The sequence below is a fragment of the Corythoichthys intestinalis genome, chromosome 21, assembly GCF_030265065.1.
Source record: "Corythoichthys intestinalis isolate RoL2023-P3 chromosome 21, ASM3026506v1, whole genome shotgun sequence".
NCBI classification, from domain to species: Eukaryota; Metazoa; Chordata; class Actinopteri; order Syngnathiformes; family Syngnathidae; genus Corythoichthys; species Corythoichthys intestinalis.
The window spans coordinates 16,610,834-16,637,260 of record NC_080415.1 but is presented as its reverse complement, the minus strand read 5'-3'; the positions used below and the strand labels follow the sequence as shown (position 1 = coordinate 16,637,260).

General features: G+C 37.5%; 1 protein-coding gene across 1 annotated transcript in view; it reads left to right on the top strand.

Annotated features, from left to right (window-relative positions):
• The window catches only part of skap1 (src kinase associated phosphoprotein 1), a 122,787-nt gene that overhangs the window by 54,583 nt on the left and 41,777 nt on the right, over positions 1-26,427 (top strand). Inside the window, exons 9-11 of the mRNA XM_057825206.1 lie at positions 2,113-2,322; positions 10,320-10,373; positions 10,448-10,551. Coding sequence (XP_057681189.1) covers positions 2,113-2,322; positions 10,320-10,373; positions 10,448-10,551 — 368 coding nt within the window. The remainder of the gene's footprint in view (positions 1-2,112; positions 2,323-10,319; positions 10,374-10,447; positions 10,552-26,427) is intronic.

The window sequence follows — 26,427 nt, the reverse complement described above, 5'->3', positions numbered from 1 at the left end:
TGTAGAACCCCCCATGTTCCCCTCCTACTGAATTCCATCTTACAGGAAATTGATTTGTAGCTGTTCTGGTTATTCTCCCGTGACATTGATTTCTGCTCGGACCTGATACCTCATGTTGCAGCGGCCCCCGTCGCCCGCAATGAGGCAGCTCGTCCATCTGATGCGAGCCGGGGCCCGCCGAGCCCTCCCCATTCACGCTAAAACGGGCTCTGGCCAGGCCGGGCAGGGCCACTTGCGGGAAGTAACGGACACTCGGCAGTTTGTCTTACTTCCTATTTTGACGACAGAAAGCAGCCTGATGATGAATGGGCCTCCTGAGCTACATCCCCAGCACGTTTTTCTCTTAAGAATAGAATATCAGATAAGCCCAAATGTTTCTCCTTATAGAACCATATTTTTCTAAAACTCTAGAACCATGTTTTTTTGTAATTTTTTTATAGCACCGATAGATTTTATGTTTTATACATCAATAGAGCATTCAGAACTATGGCCCGCGGCTCATTATTTATTGGCGCCAAGCAAATTGTGAAAATATCAGTGAATATTCCCGCACAAGAATCTTGAGTTCAGTTAAACAGCGCCTCTCCATTAGCTCAGGGGTCAAAACCTGACAACATGTTGAAATAATTGTTGGAAACTGAAATTTCAGTATTTGCTTTTACATAAATAAAATTATTATTAAAAATAATAATAATAATAATTGAATGTGATAAAATGCACTATTTTGGTTGTGATGTTCTTGACTTTTTTGCTGTTACTTTTTTTTTGGCAAGGCTGAAAAAGCAGTTTCTGGTCTTGCACTCCTCTTTCAAAGAAACTGCTGTATATCAAGCCAAAACAACTGTTGTATTTGATAGAACAATATGTCTATATGCTGCCATAGCAGATTCATGGCACACTAAGCCTCTGAGCTATTTTTAATTTGTCCGTTTTACTCTGAAAACCCCCGTTTACAGATGTCGCGCAACTGCTTTTTTTCCCAACCTAGCCATGAAAAGAATGTAAGTAATTATATTTATTATTCAAAATGTCTGTAATTTTTAGTTTAGAATCATTAATTGATGTCTAATATTTAGTTTATAAAAAACAAAAAAAAACACACAAAAAAAAAACAACTCAAAAAATCATTCACTTGCATATTTTAAACTTTTAAACAAATGACGTCACAATGAAAACATTGGCGTCTGTAAAAAAGTCACGGATATCTAACCATAACTATCGCTTAATTGTATTTTTTTCGTTGCTGTCGCATTTACTCCAATTTTTTAGACGATAAATAATCGATCCAAACAAAGAAAATTTGAAAAAAACTTTTTATATTACCATGTTTCATCTATAAAATCCCCCAAAAAGCCAGCCGTCTTGACACTAGTCAGTGATACATGCTACATGGAGTTTTTGGATCAAAACAAGGTAAGTACGCGATAATATCTCATTAAAGTCATGGCGTCTGTAATTCTGCTTTCACCTCCAGATAGGGTTTTGCTGTTTAAAAACCTTTTTTTTTTTTTAAATGCCTTCCTGTTCAAAAATTTTCTTCCCCCAGAAAATTGAGATTTTAAACTTTCCAATGTTGTATCACACATGCATATCGGACAATTTTGAAATTTGGCCAAATTGGGTGTCTGAGAGCAGAAGTTTAAGTCACCTGATTCACCTTTTTATGGGACAACACTGACAAAATGACACTTAGACACAATGAAAATTAGTCTCTGTGCAGCTTATATAATAGAGTTAATTTATTTTCCCCTCAAAATAACTAAAAATATAGCCATTAATATCTAAACCCCTGGCAATAAAAGTGGGGACACCCCTTTGAAACTACACCCTTAAATGTCCAAATTGAGTACTGCTTGTCATCTTCCCTCCAAAATGTCATGTGACTCATTACGGGAGTGCTGTCAGCATTGCTGCAGTCTTTTTTTTTTTTTTTTAAACAAGATTTTTTCTGCTGGGATTCACATGATAAAGTGTTGTCTCTTCCTTTAAGCAATAAATTCATCAATTAAGGGTGAATATTTGAAACATTTTTGAAATGGTAGCTGTGATAAACTATTCAGGGTCAGATTGATCTTAAAATCCAAACACAAGCTCTTTTTGTGTTTATAAAAGACCTTAGCTCCAGTACTATTCCTTACGACGAGGACGAGGAGGATGTTGAGAGCAACGATGAGGACGAGACGACCTACGACGACATTGATGGGCCGAGCAGCCCTGCTACGCCTTGGCCCGCGGCAGCCGCTCGGGGCTTTCAAAGTGAAGCGGGAAGGCAGAAAGACGATGACGAGGAGGACGACAGTGACATCTATGAGGTTCTACCTGGTATGGAGACTCAATATACAAGCTGTTTTTTTGTGGAATTCGAGCTGGCTAATTAATATGTTTAAAAAAAACACACACACACACTCTTTTAACGAATCACAAGCCTGAATAAAGCATTTTCGGAAAGGCATAATGGTGAATGTGAAGAGCGTAATGAAGAAAGGCCGCAGAGAAAATGAATAGATGTGTACTTCCTTTGTCTAACAGCACATCCAATTAGCTGATGTTGCCAGGCAACAAATCGCCTCACATTTCAATCGACAAAGTAGAGTTTTGGATAAAATTGCCTAGCAACAGCAATTTAGCTGAAGTAATGAAGACCCATTTGGGAATTTAGAGTAGTTTTGAAGACAGATTTTTGGATTCACGACACATTTTTTGTTCAAAGCATTTTTTAAAAATCATGAACTCATTGGCTGCTGAAGACAGCGATAGACATCCAATGCATTTGAATTGAAAGGGTTCACCTCAAGCTGATTAGACGTCTACAAGGTCAATGGAGTTAAAGAGTTAAGCTGTTTGACCTACCCATAATAGCAACAACTTACATTCAAGTGAGTATGCAGTCATTTAGTGTTAAAAGAAAACAAAAATGTATATTTTTTTTTCCCCACAGACTTCACTATCAGTTGACCGGACACGGGGCTCGGGGCCGATCCATAGTGAAACTTAAAATTCAAATATTTTCAAAACCAGAGCCACTAGCAACCTAAAACCAAAACAAACACCTCCATTAGGCATATATGAGTCTACATGAGCAGCTACATCAAAAAATTCAAAGTTGTTCCCTAATAAAATCCCGATTATTTTTTATATAAGTATAACAAAACTTAAAACTGCTATAAAATTTTCAAATTTTACACTAGAAGCACAAAAATCCCCAAATGCAAAGATAATCACCTATATTTTCAGTATCCAGAGCAATATTTAACATATCATGTAAATGTTTGCTCAAAATAGTAACATTTTTTTCCCCCCAACAGCTAATAAATCACTCAATTATCACAATTGTGGAAGGCATGCAGAATCATCTTAATTTTACTCAACAAAAGCAAAATTTGCCTTTTTCTATATACACTCACAACTTATTATTTAGGTTGAATTCAGCTATTGTGTAGAGATACAAAATCCAACATGGCGGCCGTCAAAAAAAAAAAAAGCTTTTTAAGTAAAAAATTATTGCAAATAAATGCTTAACTTAATTATCAGCGAATCCCAAATTTGAAAAATAAGGTCCTAATGAAACCTTTTTTTCACATTTGTAAAAAGAAAAGTCAAAATGAATGTGTAATAAGTGCTCTGTTATCTATAAACCTTGCTAAATCATGTTAGTTTTTCTCATGGAACCTGCAGATGCATGTGTTGACTTGCATCCATCATTTTTTTTTTCAAAGAATTGTCAAAATTCTGAATTAGTCTCAAAATCATGAAATTTTAGGTGTATCAAATGTGATACGTTTGGATATAAAGGGTTAAATCACAAAATTTCTATAGATATGAACGTAAAACAGTCTAGATTTTTGGATAAAAGCAAAAAACTGGGCAGATATCGTTCATTTCACATAAATATTTCAAGCCAAAGTTACGGTATTGTTTAATCCAACATGGTGGCCGTCACGAAACAAAGAGCTTTTTAAGTTGAAAAATTCTTGTAAATAAGTGCTTAAATCGTGGAATTTCTGTAAATACTAACATAAAAGTCTAGATTTTTGGTTAAAAGCAAAAAACTTCGCAGTTATTATTCATTTTACGTAAATATTTCAAGCCAAAGTGACGGTATTCTTTAATCCAACATAGCGGCCGTCATGAAACAAAGAGCTTTTTAAGTTGAAAATTCGTGCAAATAAATGCTGAAATCGCGGAATTTGTGTAAATATGAGCATAAAACAGTCTAGATTTTTGGACAAAAGCAAAAAACTGGGCAGGTATCGTTCATTTCACGTAAATATTTCAAGCCAAAGTTACGGTATTGTTTAGTCTAACATGGCAGCCGTCACGAAACAAAGAGCTTTTTAAGTTGAAAAGTCGTGCAAATAAATGCTTAAATCGTGGAATTTCTGTAAATATTAACCTAAAACAGTCTAGATTTTTGGTTAAAAGCAAAAAAACTGGGCAGTTATTATTCATTTTACATAAATATTTCATGGTAAAGTTACGGTATTGTTTAATCCAACATGGCGGCCGTCACGAAACAAAGAGCTTTTTAAGTTGAAAATTCGTGCAAATAATGCTTAAATCATGGAATTTCTGTAAATTTGAACGTAAAACAGTTTAGACTCTTGGTTAAAAGAAAAAAAATGGGCAGTTATCATTCATTTTACGTAAATATTTCAAGCTGAAGTTAGGCTAATTTTTTCACGTTTCAAAGTGCATGCATGGTGCGAAAAATATAATAATTACCTTGAATCCTCGACCAAATCACTCTTGAGACACTCCTGCCTGCTTGTATGCAGAAAAACCTTTGTCCTATTTCCACCTATATCCAGTGTTAGAACACAGCGTGTGTTTGAGTTTATCACAGTGAGTAATGAAAGCCACCTCAACACTCTATGGGTTGGCCCCCTACAGGAAGGTGTGGCGCAAAGTCTGTAGATGGTGGAGTCTATAATTTTTTTTTTCAAAAAACATGGTATTGGTACAGTATTGATGATTTGTTATATCGGAATAGGTAGCTAAAAAATGGTATCGGTGCAGCACTAGTTGGGACATACTGTACTAGAGTTTAGGGTAAAACTGCCTAGCAACAGCAATTTAGCAGAAGTAATAAAGATCTGGATGGAAGCTTGAAATAGTCACGTCTGGGATAGATTTGCGGGATTTGATGGAGAACGTTCCTGCGAGTCTGCGCTGAGGGCACACGCGCCCACGTGTCCGGGAGAAAAAGGACAAAAGGCGCGATCCGATCTTCTCAGGGCCATCGTCCATCACTGCATCTATTAAATAAGATACATCAAGATTCGGTTTCACTCACTGAGTACATTACCTTTGCCAAAATCTGTACTGAGAGGCTGATCAGTCTTGTGTGTGTCACGCCGCCGTTCAAAGCCATCTGGGAGGAGGTACAGGGCCCGACCACAGATGGCGGATCGGATGACGGCCTCTTTCCTTCACATTCTCACCCCGTCACTTATCAATCACCGCGCACGGCACTTTGCTCTCACGCGGCCCGCACGCGCTCATTACTTTCTCTTCAATTCGTATTTATGGACGTTTTCATGCCACGCGATCGCAAAGACGAATGAAAGTGGCTGGGCTTTGTAACTCGAGTTTACCTTCACAACAACCACACATTCTCCTCAATTGGTGGTTTTGGTCCTTGCTCATTTCCCGGAAAGCTTTTTTTTGGCCAATAATAGAACCCGCAGAACTATATCAGAACTGGTGACGGAGTACATGCCAAAGTCTACTTTTAGTACCTGTAGAATCATACATATTACAACCATATTTTTGAATCTGTTGAAGTTCTGTCCTCGTAGAATCATATTTTCCTCATCTGTAGAACTACTTTTTAACATTCAAACGACTTGTAGTACTCTATCCATACACTCCACCATCAGTTGACTAGACAGCTCCCACAGACATTGCGCCACGCCTTCCCGTAGGGGGCCAGAACCAGGCAGAAGTTGAATTGGCTTTAACTGTGATAAACTCAAACACACGCTGGATTTAGGTGGAAATAGGACAAATGTTTTACTGCATACAAGCAGGTAGGAGTGTCTCAAGAGTGACTTGGTCGAGGATTCAAGGTAATTGTTATATAAAATAGCCACATGCATGCACTTTGAAACCCTGTGAATACAATGAAATGAATGGGAAAAAAATAGCCTAACTTTAGCTTGAAATATTTATGTAAAATGAATGATAACTGCCCGGTTATATTGCTTTTAACCAAGAGTCTAGAGTGTTTTACTTTCATATCTATGGAAAATCTGCGACTTAAGTATTACAAGAATTTTTAACTTAAAAAGCTCTTTGATTCGTGACGGCCGCCATGTTGGATTACACAATACTGTATCTTTTGCTTGAAATATTTACATAAAATGAACGATAACTGCCCGTTTTTTTAATTTTTAAACAAGAATCTAGGCTGTTTTATGTTTATATCTATAGAAATTTTGCGATTTAAGCATTTATTTATAAGAATTTTCAACTTAAAAAGCTCTTTGTTTCGTGGCGGATTGTGTTGGATACTGTATCTCTACACAATAGCGGAACTCAACCAAAATTACTTGTGATTGTATAGAGAAAAACGCAAATTTGTTTTTTTTTCTTTTTGAGTAAAATTAAGACGATTGTCCATGCTTTCCTCATGTATTAAGTTTCTGATGTGAAAATTGAGTGATTTATTAATTGTTGAAAACTTGCACTAAATTTAAAAAAAAAAAAAAAAAGTTGCTATTTTGGGCAAAAAACTTATATGATATGTTAAATATTGCTAATGATCCTGAAAATATTGGTGATTATCTCTGCGTTTGGTGATTTTTGTGCATCTAGCGGAAAATTTGAGAATTTTATAGCCATTTTAAGTTTTGTTATACTTGTATGAAAAAACACAGGGATTTTATTGGGAACGACTTTGATTTTTTGATGTCGCTACTCATGGAGACTTACGTATATATGCGTAAGGGAGGTGCCGGTTTTGTTTTTAGGTCACTAGCAGCTTTGGTTTAGAAATTATTTGAATTTTAAGTTATTGAAAGTAGGCCCCTTACGGATCGGCCCCGAGCTCCGTGTCCCTTCAACTTATAGTGAAGTCTGTGCTCTAATTTAACTATATTTTGAACCTGTACAACTCTAACCACAGGTTTAGAACCCGTAAAAAAAATGTGATTGCAGGCTTTAAAACCCTGTTTTTACCACCAAAAACCATTTTGAAGTCATTTTAGATCTAAAAGTGTTGGCTCAAATTTTAGTGCTTCTGAGGAACATGTACCATAATTATGAAAATCCTACTTTAGTACCTCTTGAACATTATTAAAACCATATTTTTTTTCTACCTGTAGAGCCATTTTAGAAAATATATTTTATTTCTCATCAGACTATAAACTAGATTATTGGTACTCACAATAGCCCACAGACCAAATTTTAACATGAAAAGAAATGATATTATAATTGTAATTTTAGTACCGAAAGTACCATATAACAACAACATTTTTAGTATGTTTTTAGTACCAGTTTAGTACATGTTGGAACCTTGTTTTACTATCAAGAGAAATACAGCTTAGCACAGTAGAACTGTATTTTTAGACTCTATGGAGCCTTCACATGAATTTCTATTACCATAATTTTCGCACTAAAAGGTGCACGTGACTATAAGCTGCACCCTTCAAATTTGACACGAAAGTGGCATTTGTTCATACAGTAGATAAGCCGCAATGGACTATAAGCCGCAGCTGTCCTCACTGTATTATGGGATATTTACACCAAAAGATATTAACCGGTAAGACTTTATTTGACAGCGGCATCATACGACTGTAATAAGACCAAATGAACCACCATGATTCATTGCTTCATAAAGCTTCATTTGAGCATCACTGCTCCCTTGGGGGAGACAGTCAACCTTTGCTGCCACCTGTTGTCAACACTGTTGTCGTCCAACATGCCTCCGAGCATGCATTGCAATCATAGGCCGACTTTGACTTTTGTGGCGGGATGACCCCACAACGCAGTGACACCAATAAAATTAACTTACAAGATATATGCTCGGATAGTAGCTAAGCCCTTGCTCGTACATGCAGGCGTCCCAGCTGTGTGTGTGTGCATGCATGTGTGAGCGAGCGCATTTTTCTGTCTTACCTAGTGGAGAAGTAGACGCCGCATCCGTTTTGACTGAATATTCCAGCCAGGAACATTTATAATAATACGTTGAAAGTGAGCGTTTTTTTTTGTTTTGTTTTGTTTACCATCATTTTTTAGGATTAACGTCTCTAGTAGAGCAAACTGGAACTCCGCTCACCATTTTGGCGGTGCTCTCTTGCGTTGCATGGTCCACATCTTCAATCCTTAGTTCTCGCGCAGTAGTTGTTGTCGCTTTTGAAAGCTTAGGTTTGAAAAAATTATGTATATCCATCTTGTCTCATCTGCCCTCAGGTGTGTTTTTTTTGGGTAAGTAAAACAAATGACCATCTCTAAGGTGCTAGTCACATATATTTTTTTGTTCATTTCATTCATTTTTTGTTGTTTCTTTTATTGCTTTGCAACTTTTATAGACGACATTTTACCGGCAAAGTCTTAATTTTAAATTCATATATTGGAAAGTGCAATGACATTTTAGGCAGCCAAGGGGATATGCTGACCCCCTCCTTAATCTCTGCGTATGATTGCAGTGCTACAGATGTAAATAACAGTCAAAGTTCATCTTCTGTGCAAATTATTTCTTCAGTTACTGTTCTAGTTGTTTCATTAATTGCTAGTTATTGTATTTGGTAACCCCTTGATAGTGGTCTCATAAGACTGTCATTACACAATCATAATTATGACCAGACACGGTCATGAGCATTAATGAATGCTTATAACAGATGTCATTTGTTGTTATCCGGCAAATAATCTAACTTTTGAATGGATGTCAAAGATCCAAGCTGGACAGAAATGGAGATGGTGACATAATTTGCCGGATGACACTGAATGACATCTGTCATAAGCATTCAGTAATGCCCGTTATAGTGTCATGTCATAATTATGACTGTCTTATGACAGTCTTATGATGCCGCTGTTAAATGAAGTGTTACCTATTAACCCAAATAAATCAACAAATAAGCCACAGGATTTAAAAAAAGGAAAAAAGTAGCAGTTTATGGTCCGAAAATTAAGGTACCAATTTTGGAGCCATATTTTTGTTGCCAAGTCCTTTTTAGTTTGGATCACAAATGCAGAACCACTGTGCTGACTCAACATTGAGAAAATCCACACAAAAAAAATAAAAATAAAATCCAGACAGCAGGACTTGTGCGAGTCATTCTCATTGTGTGACAATGTAGTGTGTGAGTGTGTGTATATGTGTGTGTGCTTATGCATGTTTGCGCCCTCCTCTTCCTGGAAGCATGGGCGCAGCTTGCTGGCAGCAGTATAGTGTTGCCTAGCGCTGGCGTGGCTGTCATCCTGCGAGTGTTGAGGATGGATGTGCGAGGCCCACGACGGTATCACTGTGTCCCAGCTCAGCCCGCCGGGTGCGCCACGCCCCTCCTCGGCCCGCTCGACCAATAAGGCGCAGCGTCTTCCTCATATTGATCGTTGCGTGGAGGGCAGTCTGCTGCGAGAATAACAATCATCTAGCGCCGCATTCACATGAATCTCACATTGACTCCATAACCATTTATTTATATTTTAACGGCTCTTTTATTGTCTTCTTCATTGGATGCGCATCAGCAAATGTTAGCATTGAGCAGGGTCACTTTATGCTGCTTTTTAATGTCAACGTAGAATGCTGCAATTCAATACAAACTGTCAATACTCTCGTTTGTTAGCTATTACACATTTTAGATGCAATAATTGAACGTGCACAAATATATATTTCATCGTTATTGTGAGAGTTTGGTTGAAATTATCCATAAAGCCTACTGATCTTTTATAGTCTAGGAGCTGTATGAAACAATAAACACAATATGCTCAGTTTATCATTAAAAAATATGTCTATAGAGGTGGCACTGGTATAAAACAGTTGCTATAAGGGTAAACAAAATATTGGGCATCTTTTTAGAATAGGCTGGACTTTTGTCATTGCACGATTTCCCGATACATCAAATTATACTAATGCACACATCAGAACTTGGCTGACGGCTACTTAAATCAAGGACTTCGATGACAGCAAATTTCATTTAAAAATGCTACCTGATGAAAGCCTTGAAAACAACAGGAGTGGTCGAAGTTTTTTTTTACAATTTATTTTAAATACATGCACTGTATGAAACAATGTAGCATTGCAGAAGATGAAAACAATTCAACATTGAATTTCATACCACTAAATAATGACGAATATGATGAAACTTTTGTTGTCTTAGAAGAGGACTTTCCCGATTCCTCTGCTGACGGTTTGGTGAAATCCCACAGAGCAGGTGATTCTTTCAGTTTTTTATTAAATTTGTTGATTAGTAATTAAACGAGTTTTTGTCTGTTACGTTCTGAGCAGCGTTGGATTATGCTAACTACTACCAGGCCGTGTGGGACTGCCAGGCGGATGCGTCAGATGAGCTTTCCTTTATCAGAGGAGACCTCATCCTTATCCTCAGCAAGGTATGTTTGTGCACACTCAAGTGCTTATGTGTGTGTGTTTTTTTTTAAAGGTTATCCTTCAGCTTTCAAATCATCAACATTCACTGATAAAGTGCAGTCAAATTGCTGTTGGAGTCAGAGGTGGAATTCCCTATTTAGTCCTTGTTAGAGACCATTAAAAATTCCCCTTTCTGTAAAAGAAAACAGTAACTTACCGTAATTTCCCGAATATAAGGCGCACCCGTGTATCATACGCACCCCAAATTTACTTGTAAAATCTAGGGAAAATTATTGTACCCGTTTATAACGCGCACCCTAATTTTAGCACCAATAAAAAGATAAATACAAGAAAACGGAGCTCGTGTACAGATACAGAAATGTCATTTTACTGACTGGTGAAACACAGCACAAGCCTAGCACAATGGTAGTTCAAAACATTACCATAAACTGTCAATATTTACGGTAATAATATGATTTGACAACTTCTCCAACTTACCAGAATCTAGGAGAAAACAAAACAAATGTGACTTTTCTTTTAAAGGCTGCTGTATAATTTGCTCGTTTCATCATGATGAATAAATGTTTCCTCCAAGGATTGATATGGTAAAAAAAAAGTGGGGACTGAAGTCGGAAAACGGAAAAAGCGCATCGCTGTGGACTGTAACAAGAGGAACTATTGTTATTTGGGTTTCCCGAAGGACAGATATAGTTGACGGACACAGGAACTCTGTGTTGTGTTACGTTTGTAATGGTCCGAGTTGCATTAAACGTTGACTCAAATGAGTTCAAGAAACTAAATTCTGTGCTTTATGAAGAGTGAAAAAAGCAGTATTTAACACGGACGAAATCATTCGACCAATCAGACTGGTATTACCGAAACAAGTAATACAGAAACAAAATGCTGACGTCATGTACCGTAATAGTCGGCAACGGATCGCCGCATAAGTTTTCTTCAACACAGCATGGCCGTGTCAATAAAAAAAAATCTGTCTTTATATTTACAGTATATATATATATTTCTGTCTCCATCCATGTACCCGTGTATAATGCGCACCCATGATTTTACAAGTTGATTTTGGGAAAAAAAGTGCGCATTATATTCGGTAAATTACGGTAAATCAGCATACGAAGTGATTGACTCTCACACATACTGTATCTCAAACCTTTGAGACATAGTACCATCTGAAAAAGGAACTGGCTCTTCAAGTACACAGAAGCAGTATTGTTAATCTTACTTTAAAAAAGTAATTAGTTACAGTTAACAATTACTTCTCCCAAAAAGTAATTGAGTAACTCAGTTACTTCATTGTAAGAGTAGTTACTCAGCAAAGTATCTGACGTTAATTTTCATATTCTACACATTATAACATACATTCTATAACATCTTTTACATCAAAGATGTTTATATTGACTGATTGAACTGATTTTTTCATTCCAAGGGAAAAAAACATAGGTCACACTTTTTGCATTCTTTTAAATTAACATTTCATCTATTAAAGAGTGTAACTGTATACAAAGTTTAACTTTCAAATGCTGTGAGGAAAAATAGCCTTTTTGTTTTTCCTGTTGTGCTGAACTCACACCAAATCGTGACACCCGTACTAAGTTATGTACTGAACCGTGACTTGTGTGTATCGTCACACCCTTAATATGTATAGATATATTTTTCAATATGCAGGTGAGGCTCTGAATCTCCTGTGTTTCCTGTCTTTGTTCTAGTTGTTTTGATTAAAAAACATCACTCAAGCTTCATGGACATGTCATTCAAGAAAAGTTTAGGGAAAGTGAATATTTTTGGTTTATAACAATTAACGGGTCAGGAAATAATTCTACAGTATTTCACTACAAAGGTAGTAAACAGAAAAAACAAGCTTTTTTCACCCTTCTGCTGTGAATTTAATTGAGTTTATCAGGAGTAGACGTCCAATTTGAAGTGGAAGGGTGGCAGAGAATGAACGAATGTTTATCCCCCTTCAAACAGATTGGGCATCGATGGCAAACAATGAGTTTAATTTTGGCGCATTTTAGGTCATTTGCTGTTGATTATCAGTCACTTCCTGTTGTGATTGAGGCATTTCTTGGTCACTTCCTGTAGATTGTGGGTTACAGAACAGGAAGTGACCCAGGAATGAATAGGCAGTGCCTGAAATTCAGCAGGAAGTGACCTGTAAAGACCCCAAAAATCGGAAAGACTGGCTGCAAATGCTCTGGTTTCAAATGGACGAATGAACTTGGACTGGGCGTCCGGAGCTGTCACTGGTATCCACAGAGTTAACAGAGACACTATTCTGCTTGAAGATTTTGGTAGCAACTTGTTTGTTCCTTTTATTTTATTATTATTATTTTTTAAACAGTGACGCCTTTTTAAAACGTAATCTCGATTCTTGGTAGGAGCATATCGATAACCTTTTGGGGTATAAAGTATCACAATATATCATCATTTCGATATTTTATCACTCCCCTAACATACATACAGTGGGGCAAATAAGTATTTAGTCAACCACTAATTGTGCAAGTTCTCCCACTTGAAAATATAAGAGAGGCCTGTAATTGTCAACATGGTTAAACCTCAACCATGAGAGACAGAATGTGGAAAAAAACAGATAATCACATTGTTTGATTTTTAAATAATTTATTTGCAAATCATGGTGGAAAATAAGTATTTGGTCTATACCAAAAGTTCATCTTGTCAGGAATACGCGGGCAAGCAGGTGGTGTGGACCCAATTGCACGGAAACAAAAAGCAGCAAGGCAGGTGGTGGTGAACTCAAAAAACGTTTTAATAACAACTAACCAAAAGCACAAAGTACAACCAAAAGGACTGGGGATCAAAAAGGCAATGTTCAAACCAAAACTTACTTCAACCGAGGGACTGGTACACGAGGGCTTGGACCGGACTTGAAATTGACGTTGACATAGACATAGACAATGACGCAACAAGGAGTGAAAAGAAACTGGGAGCTTATATACACACACAGAGACAAGGGGTAACGACACAACGAGGAACAGGTGAGCACAGGAGGATGCAGATTGGAGGATACACTAGGAGGCACAGCAGGTGAAATCAATGGGCAATCACAGGGACAAGTCACACTAAGAGAAAACCAACACAAAACCTAACACATCTCAATACTTTATGTACCCTTTGTTGGCAATAACGGAGGCCAAACGTTTTCTGTAACTCTCCACAAGCTTTTCACACATTGTTGCTGGTATTTTGCATGCAGATCTCCTCTAGAGCAGTGATGTTTTGGGGCTGTCGTTGGGCAACACGGACTTTCAACTCCCTCCACAGATTTTCTATGGGGTTGAGACCTGGAGACTGTCTAGGCCACTCCAGGACCTTGAAATGCTTCTTACGAAGCCACTCCTTTGTTGCCCTAGCTGTGTGTTTGGGATCATTGTCATGCTGAAAGACACAGCCACGTCTCATCTTCAATGCCCTTGCTCATGGAAGGAGTTTTTCACTCAAAATCTCTCAATACATGGCCGAATTAATTCTTTCCTTTACACAGATCAGTCGTCCTGGTCCCTTTGTAGAAAAACAACCCCAAAGCATGATGTTTCCACCCCCATGCTTCACAGTGGGTATGGTGTTCTTCGGATGGAATTCAGTATTCTTTCTCCTCCAAACACGAGAACCTGTGTTTCTACCAAAAAGTTCTATTTTTCTGCAAAGCCCTTTGAGACAATGTGTTGTGATCCAGGGCTATACAAATAAAATTGAATTGAATTGAATTGAATTTTGGTTTCATCTGACGATAACACATTCTCCCAGTTCTCTTCTGGATCATCCAAATGCTCTCTAGCGACCCGCAGACGGGCCTGGACGTGTACTTTCTTCAGCAGGGGGAAACGTCTGGCAGTGCAGGATTTGAGTCCCTGGCGGCGCATTGTGTTACTGATAGTAGCCTTTGTTACTGTGGTCCCATCTCTCTGTAGGCCATTCACTAGGTCCCCCCTTGTGGTTCTGGGATTTTTGCTCCCCGTTCTTGTTATCATTTTGACGCCATGGGGTGAGGAGGGAGTTGAAAGTCCGTGTTGCCCAACGAAAGACCCAAAACATCACTGCTCTAGAGGAGATCTGCATGGAGGAATGGGCCAAAATACCAACAACAGTGTGTGAAAAGCTTGTGAAGAGTTACAGAAAATGTTTGGCCTCCGTTATTGCCAACAAAGGGTACATAACAAAGTATTGAGATGAACTTTTGGTATAGACCAAATACTTATTTTCCACCATGATTTGCAAATAAATTCTTTAAAAATCAAACAATGTGATTATCTGTTTTTTTTTCCCGCATTCTGTCTCTCATGGTTGAGGTTTACCCATGTTGACAATCACAGGCCTCTCCAATATTTTCAAGTGGGAGAACTTGCAGAATTAGTGGTTGACTAAATACTTATTTGCCCCACTGTATACGTATATAGACTCGAATGAACTGCAGCTGAACTAGTACCAGGCATTTGGCCACTCATGAAAACTAGCTGCAGAACGATGCGCACTATTCAGTAGTGTTGCTTGGTGTGCAGCACTTTAAACCATTAACTGTGAAATTCCCTGTTAGAGGGCAATGAAATTTGCTGTTCAAGAGCAGTGAAATTTCCTACAGAACATGTGCGTGCCACACACCTTAGCGGGGGCATCATTCTCTTCACAGGCACAATGGTGGAGTCCCATAGTTGGCGCTGGGTAATGGCGCTGTTGTTCATAATGGCGGCGACAACTCGGGGGTTAATTGAGTCTGCAAGCAGCTTTCTTTCCTTCTTCCCACTTGATATAAACTGCAGGTGATTCCACGCTCCCATGTCCCTGCAGCACCCTTGTAGAAATCAATGTCTTTTGGTTGGATTAGCCACGTTCGGTTACTTTTGCTGCCTTTGAAATGGAGAGATCATGCCTCGCTTTTAGGGCATTTTAGCATGTAGTTTGGGTTACTATCTCTGGAAAATTCACTGTTTGAACTCTTGCTTCTAGAACTTTGAGTCGGTCATGCTTCACTTTGCCATATCAAGCAAGACTGAATAAATAAGGTAGAATTAATAAACAACACCAGCTAATATAATTGAAACCAGTCAGGTTTTCTGCCAGCTGCTTGCTTTCATATCAAACAACAATTTTTTCCCATGAATTGTATTTTACTGTTTATCAACATTTTCAAAAAATATTTGTCGCCACAGAGCCTTGAAAAGCAATTGCTTATTTTATGATATGTCTCAAAATGACAAAAATAGGGTAACACTTTATTTTATTCTGGCAAATTATGCAACTAATTCCATATATGCCCATCTTTCACGTCCATTCAAAAGTGACATAATTTGCTGGATGACACTTAATGGCATGTCATACTGTAAGCATTCATTAATGCTCATGACAGTGTCATAAGCATTCATTAATGCTCATGACAGTATCATGTCATAATTATGAAGGCCTGATGGTAGTTTTATGAACCCATTGTCAAATAAAGTGTTACCAAAAAAGTTAACACTCATTTAAGGGGTCTTTACACCAAAAAAGTATGTCTAAATTTTTAATTTTCTGTTTTTACTTCAAAGAAACAGTTTAATTTCTTATCTTGAAGTCATTAGCTTCAATATTTTCTCAAAATTGGCACACTTATAAAGAGCATTTATTAATCTAATAGAGTATTTTAAAATTATGATCTGACTCCTGATTGGACATTACTGGATGCCATAGCATCAGAAAAAATAACTTTTTTCAGAAGATAATGAAAATGTTTGTTTATTTGAGTTGAAATATATATATAAATATATATAAATATCAACAAAAATACCATAGTAACTAGGGTTGTTCCGATCATGTTTTTTTGCTCCCGATCCGATCCAGATCGTTTTAGTTTGAGTATCTACCGATCCCGATATTTCCCGATCCGATTGCTTTTTTTTGCTCCCGATTCAATTCCAATCATTCCCGATAATTTTTCCCGATCATATACATTTTGGCAATGCATTAAGAAAAAAATGAATAAAACTTGGACGAATATATACATTCAACATACAGTACATTAGTACTGTATTTGTTTATTATGATAATAAATCCTCAAGATGGCATTTACATTATTAACATTCTTTCTGTGAGATGGATCCACGGATAGAAAGACTTGTGACTTTGTATATTGTGACTAAAAATTGCCATCTAGTGTATTTGTTGAGCTTTCAGTAAATGATACTGTAGTCATGCCCAAATGCATGATGGGAAGTGGAACCATGACTGTGCGTAGTGCTACCAATTGATATATCTTCTCTGTGTTGGAAAATAACATAAGGTGTTAAGAAAAAGATCAATTGCTACCTTGCTTCCCACATTGCTTCCCATGATATTTCTAATCGTAGGGAGAGGGATTGTAAGGCTTTAGCCAATTAAAAAAAGGCTCCAAAGGCTGCCAAAATTCACTCTACTCATTTTACGCTGCCTTTTCTTTCTATATATAGGTAAAACGGCGCCATTACAGATTGACCGCGACAATGCGTGAGTGGGTCGTGCAGTGCATGCATTAATTGCGTTAAATATTTTAATGTGATACATTTTTTAAAAAATTAATTACCGCTGTTATTGGGATAAATTTGATAACCCTACCTTAAGGCTAAACTAAAGACTCTGGAAGAGTGTAACATATTATGTCTGTAACGTTAAATACAATTAGAAAACGATTTACTTAAACATATATATATATATATATATATATATATATATATATATATATATATATATATATATATATATATATATATATATATATATATATATATACACATATTAAAAAAAAGCATGGCCGATATTTTTTTGCCGATTCCGATACTTTGAAAATGACGTGATCGGACCCGATCGATCGGCATCCTGATCTCTAATAGTAACCAATTGCCTGTATGCATCTGGTTAACATGGTAACCATATAATACATTACAACATATACCACTTTTCAGTGGTGGAATGTAACGATGTAAAAGTACTTCATTACCAGTGTTGTTAATAATGTTGTTACAGTATAACGGCGTTTCCAATGGCGTTATTTTTTTTCAGTAGTGAGTAGTGTGTTTTTTGTCATTGTCCTGCTGGAAGACCCATGACCTCTGAGGGAGACCCAGCCTTCTCACACTAGGCCCGATATTATGCTGTAAAATTTGTTTGAGAGTCTTCAGACTTCATAATGCCATGCACACGGTCAAGCAGTCCAGTGCCAGAGGTAGCAAAGCAACACCAAAACATCAGGGAACCTCCACCATGGTTGACTGTGGGGACTGTGTTCTTTTCTTTGAAGGCCTCGTTTTTTTCCTGTAAACTCTATGTTGACGCCTTTTCACAAAAAGCTCTTCTTTTGTCTCATCTGACCATAGAACATTCTTCCAAAACGTTTTTAGCTTTATCAGTTAAGTTTTGGCAAACTCCAGCCGGCTTTTTTTATGTCTCTGGGTCAGAAGTGGGGCCTTCCTGGGTATCCTACCATAGAGTCCCTTTTAATCCAGACGCCGACGGATAGTACGGGTTGACACTGTTGTACCCTCGGACTGCAGGACAGCTTGAACTTGTTTGGATGTTAGTCGAGGTTCTTTATCCACCATCCGCATCTTTCGTTGATATCTCTCGTCAATTTTTCTTTTCCGTCCACATCTAGGGAGGTTAGCCACAGTGCTATGGGCTTTACACTTATTGATGATACTGCGCACGGTAGACACTGGAACATTCAGGTCTTTGGAGATGGGCTTGCAGCCTCGAGATTGCCCATGTTTCCTCACAATTTTGCTTCTCAAGTCCTCAGACAGTTCTTTGGTCTTCTTTCTTTTCTCCATGCTCAATGTGGTACACACAAGGACACAGGACACAGGTTGAGTCAACTTTAATCCATTTCAACTGGCTGCAATTGTGATTGTGCAATTAGTTATTGCCACCATTGGTGCTGTTAATTACACAAACTAGGGAAGCATCACTTCTCTAATTCTATTGCTAAGATCTCGGCAACATCCCCATATATGGCTTAATAAGTTGTTCATGAAAACGAAAAAATAGTGATCGTTAGGGTTGTTCCGATCATGTTTTTTGCTCCCGATCATTTTAGTTTGAGTATCTGCTGATCCCGATATTTCCCGATCCGATTTTGCTCCCGATTCAATTCCAATCATTCCCGATAATTTTCCCTGATCATATACATTTTGGCAATGCATTAAGAAAAAAATGAATAAAACTCGGACGAATATATACATTCAACATACAGTACTTAAGTACTGTATTTGTTTATTATGACAATAAATCCTCAAGATGGCATTTACATTATTAACATTCTTTCTGTGAGAGGGATCCATGGATAGAAAGACTTGTAATTCTTAAAGGATAAATGTGACTTTGTATATTGTGACTAAATATTGCCATCTAGTGTGTTTGCTGAGCTCTCAGTAAATGATACTGCAGCCATTTAACTTCTGCCCAAATGCATGATGGGAAGTGCAACCATGACTGTGCGTAGGGGCACCAATTGATATATCATCTCTGCGTTGGGAAAGAACATAGGGTGTTAAGAAAATGATCAACTACTACCTTTCTTTCCCACATTGCCTCCCACGTTATTTTTAATTGCTGAGAGAGGTATTGTAAGGCTTTAGCCACATAAAAAATGGCTCCAAAGGCTGTCAAAATTCTCTCTACTCATTATACGCTGCCCTTTACAGCTATCTATAGGTGAAACTGCATCTTTATAGATTGAACGCGACAATGCGTGAGTGGGTCGTGCAGCGCATGCGTTAATTATTTAATGTGATTAATTAAAAAAAAATTAATTACCGCCGTTAACGCAATAAATTTGATAGCCCTACTTTAAGCCAAAACTACTCTGGATGAGTGTAAGAAATTTTGTCTGTAACGTTTATTACAATTAGAAAACGATTTAAATAAAATATATATATATTAAAAAAAGGCATGTCCGATATTTTTTTGGCGTTTCCGACACTTTGAAAATGACGCGATCGGACCCGATCGATCGGGATGCCGATCGATCGGGTCCGATCACGACATCTTTAGTGATATTGTTGTAATTTTCATTGTAGTGGTGTAATGCTCATTTCAAATATATTTCGTACAAAATCAGTTGTGTTGCAAAACAATAATTCCCTTGCTAAAAATCCAAAAGTGATACGATACATTGGCAGAAGTACAGAAAGAAAAAATGTTTTCAGATTGACTTCCAACTGTTTCTGATACAACGGCCCATTCGACTATAAAAATAACCCATTTAGTCAATACAATAGCAGTTTTCCTAATGTCAGCACTTTTAGCGTTGGAGGTGGCTGCCTCCAAATTTCATGTGCGGGAAACTCCCTAAAATCAAAATGAATGGGGCAATTATAACGAATGAAGTGAGGAGCTCTGCTGGTAGTGAGTTCGGTCGGATGCGCCTCAAGCCAAAGTTGACTTTCATGCACATTTTGGAATATGCCGTCATAAATTTCTCGCAGACAATCGCCTGTCGTCTTCTAAGTGTCTGCTTTGATGACCCGCGTTTGTATAACATGCCGCTGAACAGCACCACGGGCATTATAACCTGGAATCGCCTATTTACTTTAACGAGCCCTTTGGGAGGACTTCCCCCTGTCTTGTGCGAGCCGTCAACTTTTACGACAGGATTCCGAAGAACCTTGACCTCTTTCAGTGAAATACGGACTCCGGGCCGGGGCCTTCAGTCTGTTGCCTGTATAACTGGGAGCCACACACATGAAATGAGTGTAATAAAAGCTCATAAATTGCGCTCCGGGTGGGTGGTTGCTTGTCCACGCTGTTATGTCAACACAAAGCATAATTACAAGGTAATAAGGACACACGCTAAGTGCTAAATCAATGGCGCTAACAAAGTGTTGGGTTGAAGACTGAGTGTTGGCGTCGCGGAATGGACACAAGGTGTCATGTGGCTGTGAACTGAGCAGAACTTGCCCGTTGTGCACAAGACTCTCGTCCATCAATATTGATCGCTCACTTACTGTAAAGTGCGTGCATTTTTACTGTATGTGTGTGTGTGTGTTATATTGTGTGTATCAATGACAGATTAAATCAATTAGTAAACTCACAAATCATGTGATTCCCATTATAGTTAAAGAGAATTCATTTCTTGGTCGCCATGTTGGCTCGCTGGTTTGATGCATGCAACACAGGTCAGTATTCTAAAGCAACATCAACCTTTTTAAGATCATGTGCATTTTTGGTAACGTATGTCATGACAGTACATTTGAAATATTTGAATAAATAACTCCCTTGCTCATGTTACAGAGCCCAGACATGACATATGAGGAGGGAGTAGATATGGTGAAATGTGCAAAATGTTAAATTGTGGTCACAAAATACAAAATTGTTCTCACAAATTAGTACTTTGTTACCAAAGGTTAGTGTTTTAGTATAAGGAATTAGGTATAACGAGCACATGAAATACTCATTTGTGGCCAAAAAGTATTGGTAATCTGTTGTGAGCACAAAATACAAATTGATAATGTAATTTATTATTTTCATAACGTTTTGAGAACAAAAGCAGCTGAAGCAAAGTGCTGTACATAAATAGGCTACGTCCTAGTACACTGTGGACACAAATTAGTATTTTGTGGCAAAAAAGGTACACCCCATTTAATTAAAATTTGAAATTATAATAAATAAATTAGGAATAAATTTTAAAAATTATTTACAAAAAAAGATTCGAATTAAATTTTGCTGCTTCGAGTATTCGTTTAATTAAAGTGGCGTTGTAATGGTTTATTTTGAAATTGAATTTAGTGGGGTTTTTTTTGTTTTGGATGGCTACACTGCCCTCTAGTCTGCCTCATTTCATATTGCTGAATCCAGCTGCTCCGTGTTAAGACCAACATAAGTTTTTGTTTAAGCTAATGTTTTTTTTTTTTAATGCATTCATAATTTAGTTTATAGGTATATTTAGCCGTTATTTATGGGAATGTGTGTTTAAACCATTTGTTAAGAGCATTGTAAAAAATAAATACATAAATAAATAAACATTAGCGTTTTATAGCATTTAAGGTTGCAGACTTTTGCTATGTAAGTTAGCCAATTGTTCTTTTGTTGTACATTGATCCTTTTTTTTTTTTTTTTTTTTTTTAATACCGTTTGATGCTCAGCTCAGGTTTTTAAAATTTTTTATGTTCCTTATCCGATTATTCGAACGAACTACTTCATCGATTAATCGACTACTAAAATAATCGATAGCTGCAGCCCTACATCTAAGTTATTCTTGGGAACAATATTACACCACAAATTAGTATTTCAAACGCATGTTTATAAGGTAACCAAACATCATCTTTTGCCTGGACATGTCCACTTTTTACTTCATGCCCGGGGCATCCAGAGGGGTTTCATATTCATGAAAATGTTTTTTTTTGACTGACGATTTGCACAGAATACTACGGTACTGTGCTGCCTGTGACGTGTTCCCAAAGAGCCTGTACAGTTGTTAAGACTTGTGTTTACTACGTACAGTATATAATCAAATGCTCATACCTAAAAGTGTAATTAAATCGAAAATACCTTTATTCTCATTTGGATACAAATTTGCGCATGCGTGCGTAGTCACAGACTGGCTTTATCATGGCTGTCAATTCAACTGTCAATTCTTATTCACAAACAAACCTTTGAGAGTCGTGACGACAGTATGTACACGCTCTAAACTTCCCTTTCGGCAAATGTTGACTTCGGTCGGAGCTTTGTAAAATCCTGTTTGGTGACGCATCATTACGCCGCCGATGATTGTTAAATCTATATCAATGTTTGATTTTTGCCTCGGCTACCGGTGCGAGCTGTCAGTGAGATAAGCCACGCTAGGCATTATGGTATATGAAGTTTTGAACTGCTGTGTTTGGAAACATGCCATGTTTGTCAGTTTGTTTCAGTTATTGTTTAGCGTGTAATCTAGAACATTGAATGAGAATAATAATTGAGTGGGAATAAAAATTTGTCAACGACAATTGTAGGCTACTGTTTAATCGATATTTCACTGCAAAGAGAATTGAAATTTGTTAAAGCTGGATTTTCTACAGAAGAGATATTACAGTAGCTAGACCATCGTTTCAGATTACAGAGGTATCTTGACATACGATCGCTTCGACACACAATCTTTTCGACATCCGACGTAAAATTTGACTCGCCATTTGTTTCTACATCCGTCGACATGCTCGAAATATGACGATCTATGACAGCGCCGCTGTTTCTTAGTTTTCCCGCAATACGGACGCACAGTGGATTTTCTTGTGAGAGAACTCAACATGGGTTCCAACAATGTTAGTGCAGGTGGTGGAAAAAAAAGGAAAAACTGTGAGGCTTACCATTGAAATGAAGTTGAAATCGATCGAAAAATATGAACGTGGGGTGCGCATCCGTGAACTGGCTCAACAATATGGCCGTAGAAGGTCTATGTATGATCTCGGCGGTCCTCCTCCTTTCACTAGTATTTATAAGTTAAGGTGACAATTATTATTTTTGTAACATCGCCAAAGAAATCGCGAGCTTCCTTAGGATTTTAATCATTTATTTCAGAACTTGCACAACACAACATGCCTACTGTCTGTTGCAGCTAAACACGTAAAGTGAAAGTAAAAAGTCCTCCCTCACGCTGACAGCCACACGGTGCGTTTAGGTACACCACGCAAAAGTACATCTGCCACATTAGAACCCGATTTGTTACATTATTACAGGTATTCTTATTATTTTTATTATTATAATATTCCAATTTTTATTCATAATATATTTGTTTTCCTCTGTGTAAATGCTATTTGCAGTAGTAACAGCAGTATTTATTAAGGATTTAGTGTAGGTTTTCGGACTGTGGAACGAATTATTGGAATTACAATGTATTTTTATGGGAAAATCCTGCTTGACATACGACCATTTCGACTTACAAACAAGGTCCTGGAATGAATTAACTTCCTATTTAGACGTACCGCTGTATTTTGTTCAAGGATTGAAGGATTCGCCAATACAGAGGAGGCTTTTTTTTTTTTTTAAATCACTATTTAATTCCAGTGTTTTTTTTGTGTGTTATTATTTTAGGAATAACATAGCCTGTTAGGTAACATCTGTGAATCTGAATTTGTGTCATTAGTTATATCGCTATTATTAATTTTTTTTATATATGGCGGAAAACACAGACAAGGCTGAAAAAGCAGTTTCTGCTCTTGCACCACTGTTTAAAAAAAAAACTGCTATATTTTAAGCCAAAAGAACTGTTGTGTTTGATAGAACAATATTTCTATATGCTGCCATAGGGGATTCATGGCGCATTAAGCCCCGGAACTATTTTTTTGTCCGTTTTACCCTGGAAACCCCCGTTTACAGACGTCGCGCAACCGCTTTTGTTACAACCCAGCCATAAAAAGAAGGTAAGTAATCATTTTTATTATTATAAATGTCTGTCATTTTAGCTTAGAATCATTAATCAATGTCTAATATTTTGTTTAAAAAAAAAAAACGACTTTAATTATTTTAAAATTATTCACTCACATATTTTAAACTTTTAAACAAATTACATCACAATTTAAAAAATTGGTGTCTGTAAATAAGTAACGGATATCTACCTCATAACTATGGCTTAATTTTATTTATTTTTTGTTACTGTCGCATTTCCCCCGATATGTTAGATGATAAATAAGCAATCCAAACAGAGAAAAATTGGGAAAAAAACGTTTAAAAGGGTAAATATATGAAAAAGAAAATCTCAACCACTCCTTGATGTCTGTGATTTCTGCATCGCGACCCTCTTTATATGACCATGTTTCACCCATAAAATCCCTCAAAAATCCAACTGTGACCATTCACAGCTGTGTCTTAACACTCGTTGATCCATACTCCATGGAGTTTTTGGATCGAAAAGAGGTAAGTATGTGATAATAGCTCGTTAAAATCATGGCGTCTTTAATTATGCTCTCGCGTTGCTCTCACCTCCAGTTAGGATTTTGCTTAATTAAAAAAAAAAAAAATGCTCTCCTGCTAAAAAATTTTCTTCCCCTCTGAAAATTGAGATTTTCAGCTTTCTATTGATGTATCACACATGCATATAGGACAATTGAGAAAATTGGCCAAATTGGGGGTCTCAGAGCGGAACTTCAAGTCACCTGAGTGTTTTCCGCCATATATAAAACAGAATTTTTCTATCCAGACAAAGGAGGTACACTTTAAATATATTAAAGAGCTAAGGCATCTTTGAGTTAACTTCAAGTAAAATTTAAATGACTCGAGGCCGGGCCGAGTGTCTTTTTTGGAAACAAAATATGGTCACCCTAATGTTATATCAACCTCACCACAAAACTGCTCAGCATCATGCTCATACAAGAAAAAAATTGAATCAGGATTTAAATTAGGCAGGGAAGATAAATTTAATGAGAACTTTTCAACAAGTCACTGTTTCAAAAAAAAAAACCGCGTAAATGTTTCCAACAAAAATATTCTATTCACACGTTATATCTGTTTTGTTGCCTGTGTTTCATTTTTTCCCATCATGTCACGTCGGGAGCTCCACAGCCTGCTGCTCCAACACCGATTGATTATTGATTTACACGCGGTTCTGCTATTGCTTGAATTTGTCACACTGGCTAAAGGGCTGTTGTTTCACATGTGCCTCTCGCTACAACATCAGCTTGTCCCTGCATTCTGGCCCTCTAATTTATGTGCCCGGCGACGTGGACTCCACAGGTCAGCTGTCACATTCCAGTATTCCCACGGGCACTCATGGAGAACGGCGAGATGGACCGAGAGCAGATTTATGGCGCAAAGCCGCCTCTCCTGCCTCTCCCCATTTTTGATGCCATGTTTTCTCTTTTGCCCGCGCGACAGCCAATCGTAGCCCGTATTGGACATGGAAAACTGACCAATGGGAGGCAAGCCCTAAAGTGCTCAGCTGCTTGTCAAAAGAGAGTAAAGAGTGTGGGCAACAGCGACACCTTGTGGTTACCTGCAGCGATATCCTACAAAGAAAATACAGCGGACTTGAGGACGGATGCTGATTTTATTGAAGTCAACTACAGAACTTTATTGAGCATTCAGTTGGGAAAAAAATGACTGCCATAGACGGCCAGGCCAACCCTCCCAATCCCAATGGATTGGACGTCTAGCGCCGTCACTGACACTGAAGGATGAGCATTAACGGCCAGTCCTCCCAATTAGATGAATTCAATGGCGTAGGTGTGGTCTCAATATTGTTAGGGACGATGTAACTCTAGCATAATCTGCATGTACACTTTTTGCTGGGGACGGGACAGTAATAAAATCAAACAGATTGGGTGAACAGGGGTCGGGGCTACATTTCTCACCAATATGAACCTAATTAATGGATAGGCCAAATGATTAATGCAAAATAAATCTGTATTGACCTATACTAACTTTCACACTGCAAATTTACAGTATAATTTATTAATCTGATAATTTTTCTTAAATCTGGTCGAATAATTTTCTCGATTTTGTTTTGAGTGTTAAAGGCTAGTGAACAGATTCATGCGTCAGATTCTTCCAGGTACGTTAAATAAATATTACTACAGTATTTGTTCTTATTAAGCCCATACATCGAAAAGTTGGTCACCTAAATCAAGAACAAAATGCTTTCAAATAATCTTTTCAACAATATATATTATTGTATTAAATTTCTGACAAACAAGTTTTAAACCCATTTTAAGCAAGCTATTGTATCTCAACAAATGTGAGTAAAATTTTTTGATGCACTAGCAGATCATTTCACTTATTTCTAGTAGATTTACTGTTTTGTTGTTGTTGTTTTGTTTTTTTTTCGTTCGGGTTTTGCAGTGCATATGTATTGGTTTAGGTCAGGCATGTCCAAAGTCCGGCCCGGGGGCCAAATTCAGCCCGTGGTCAAATTTCATCCGGCCCCCAGCCTCTGTCATAAAATCAATAACATC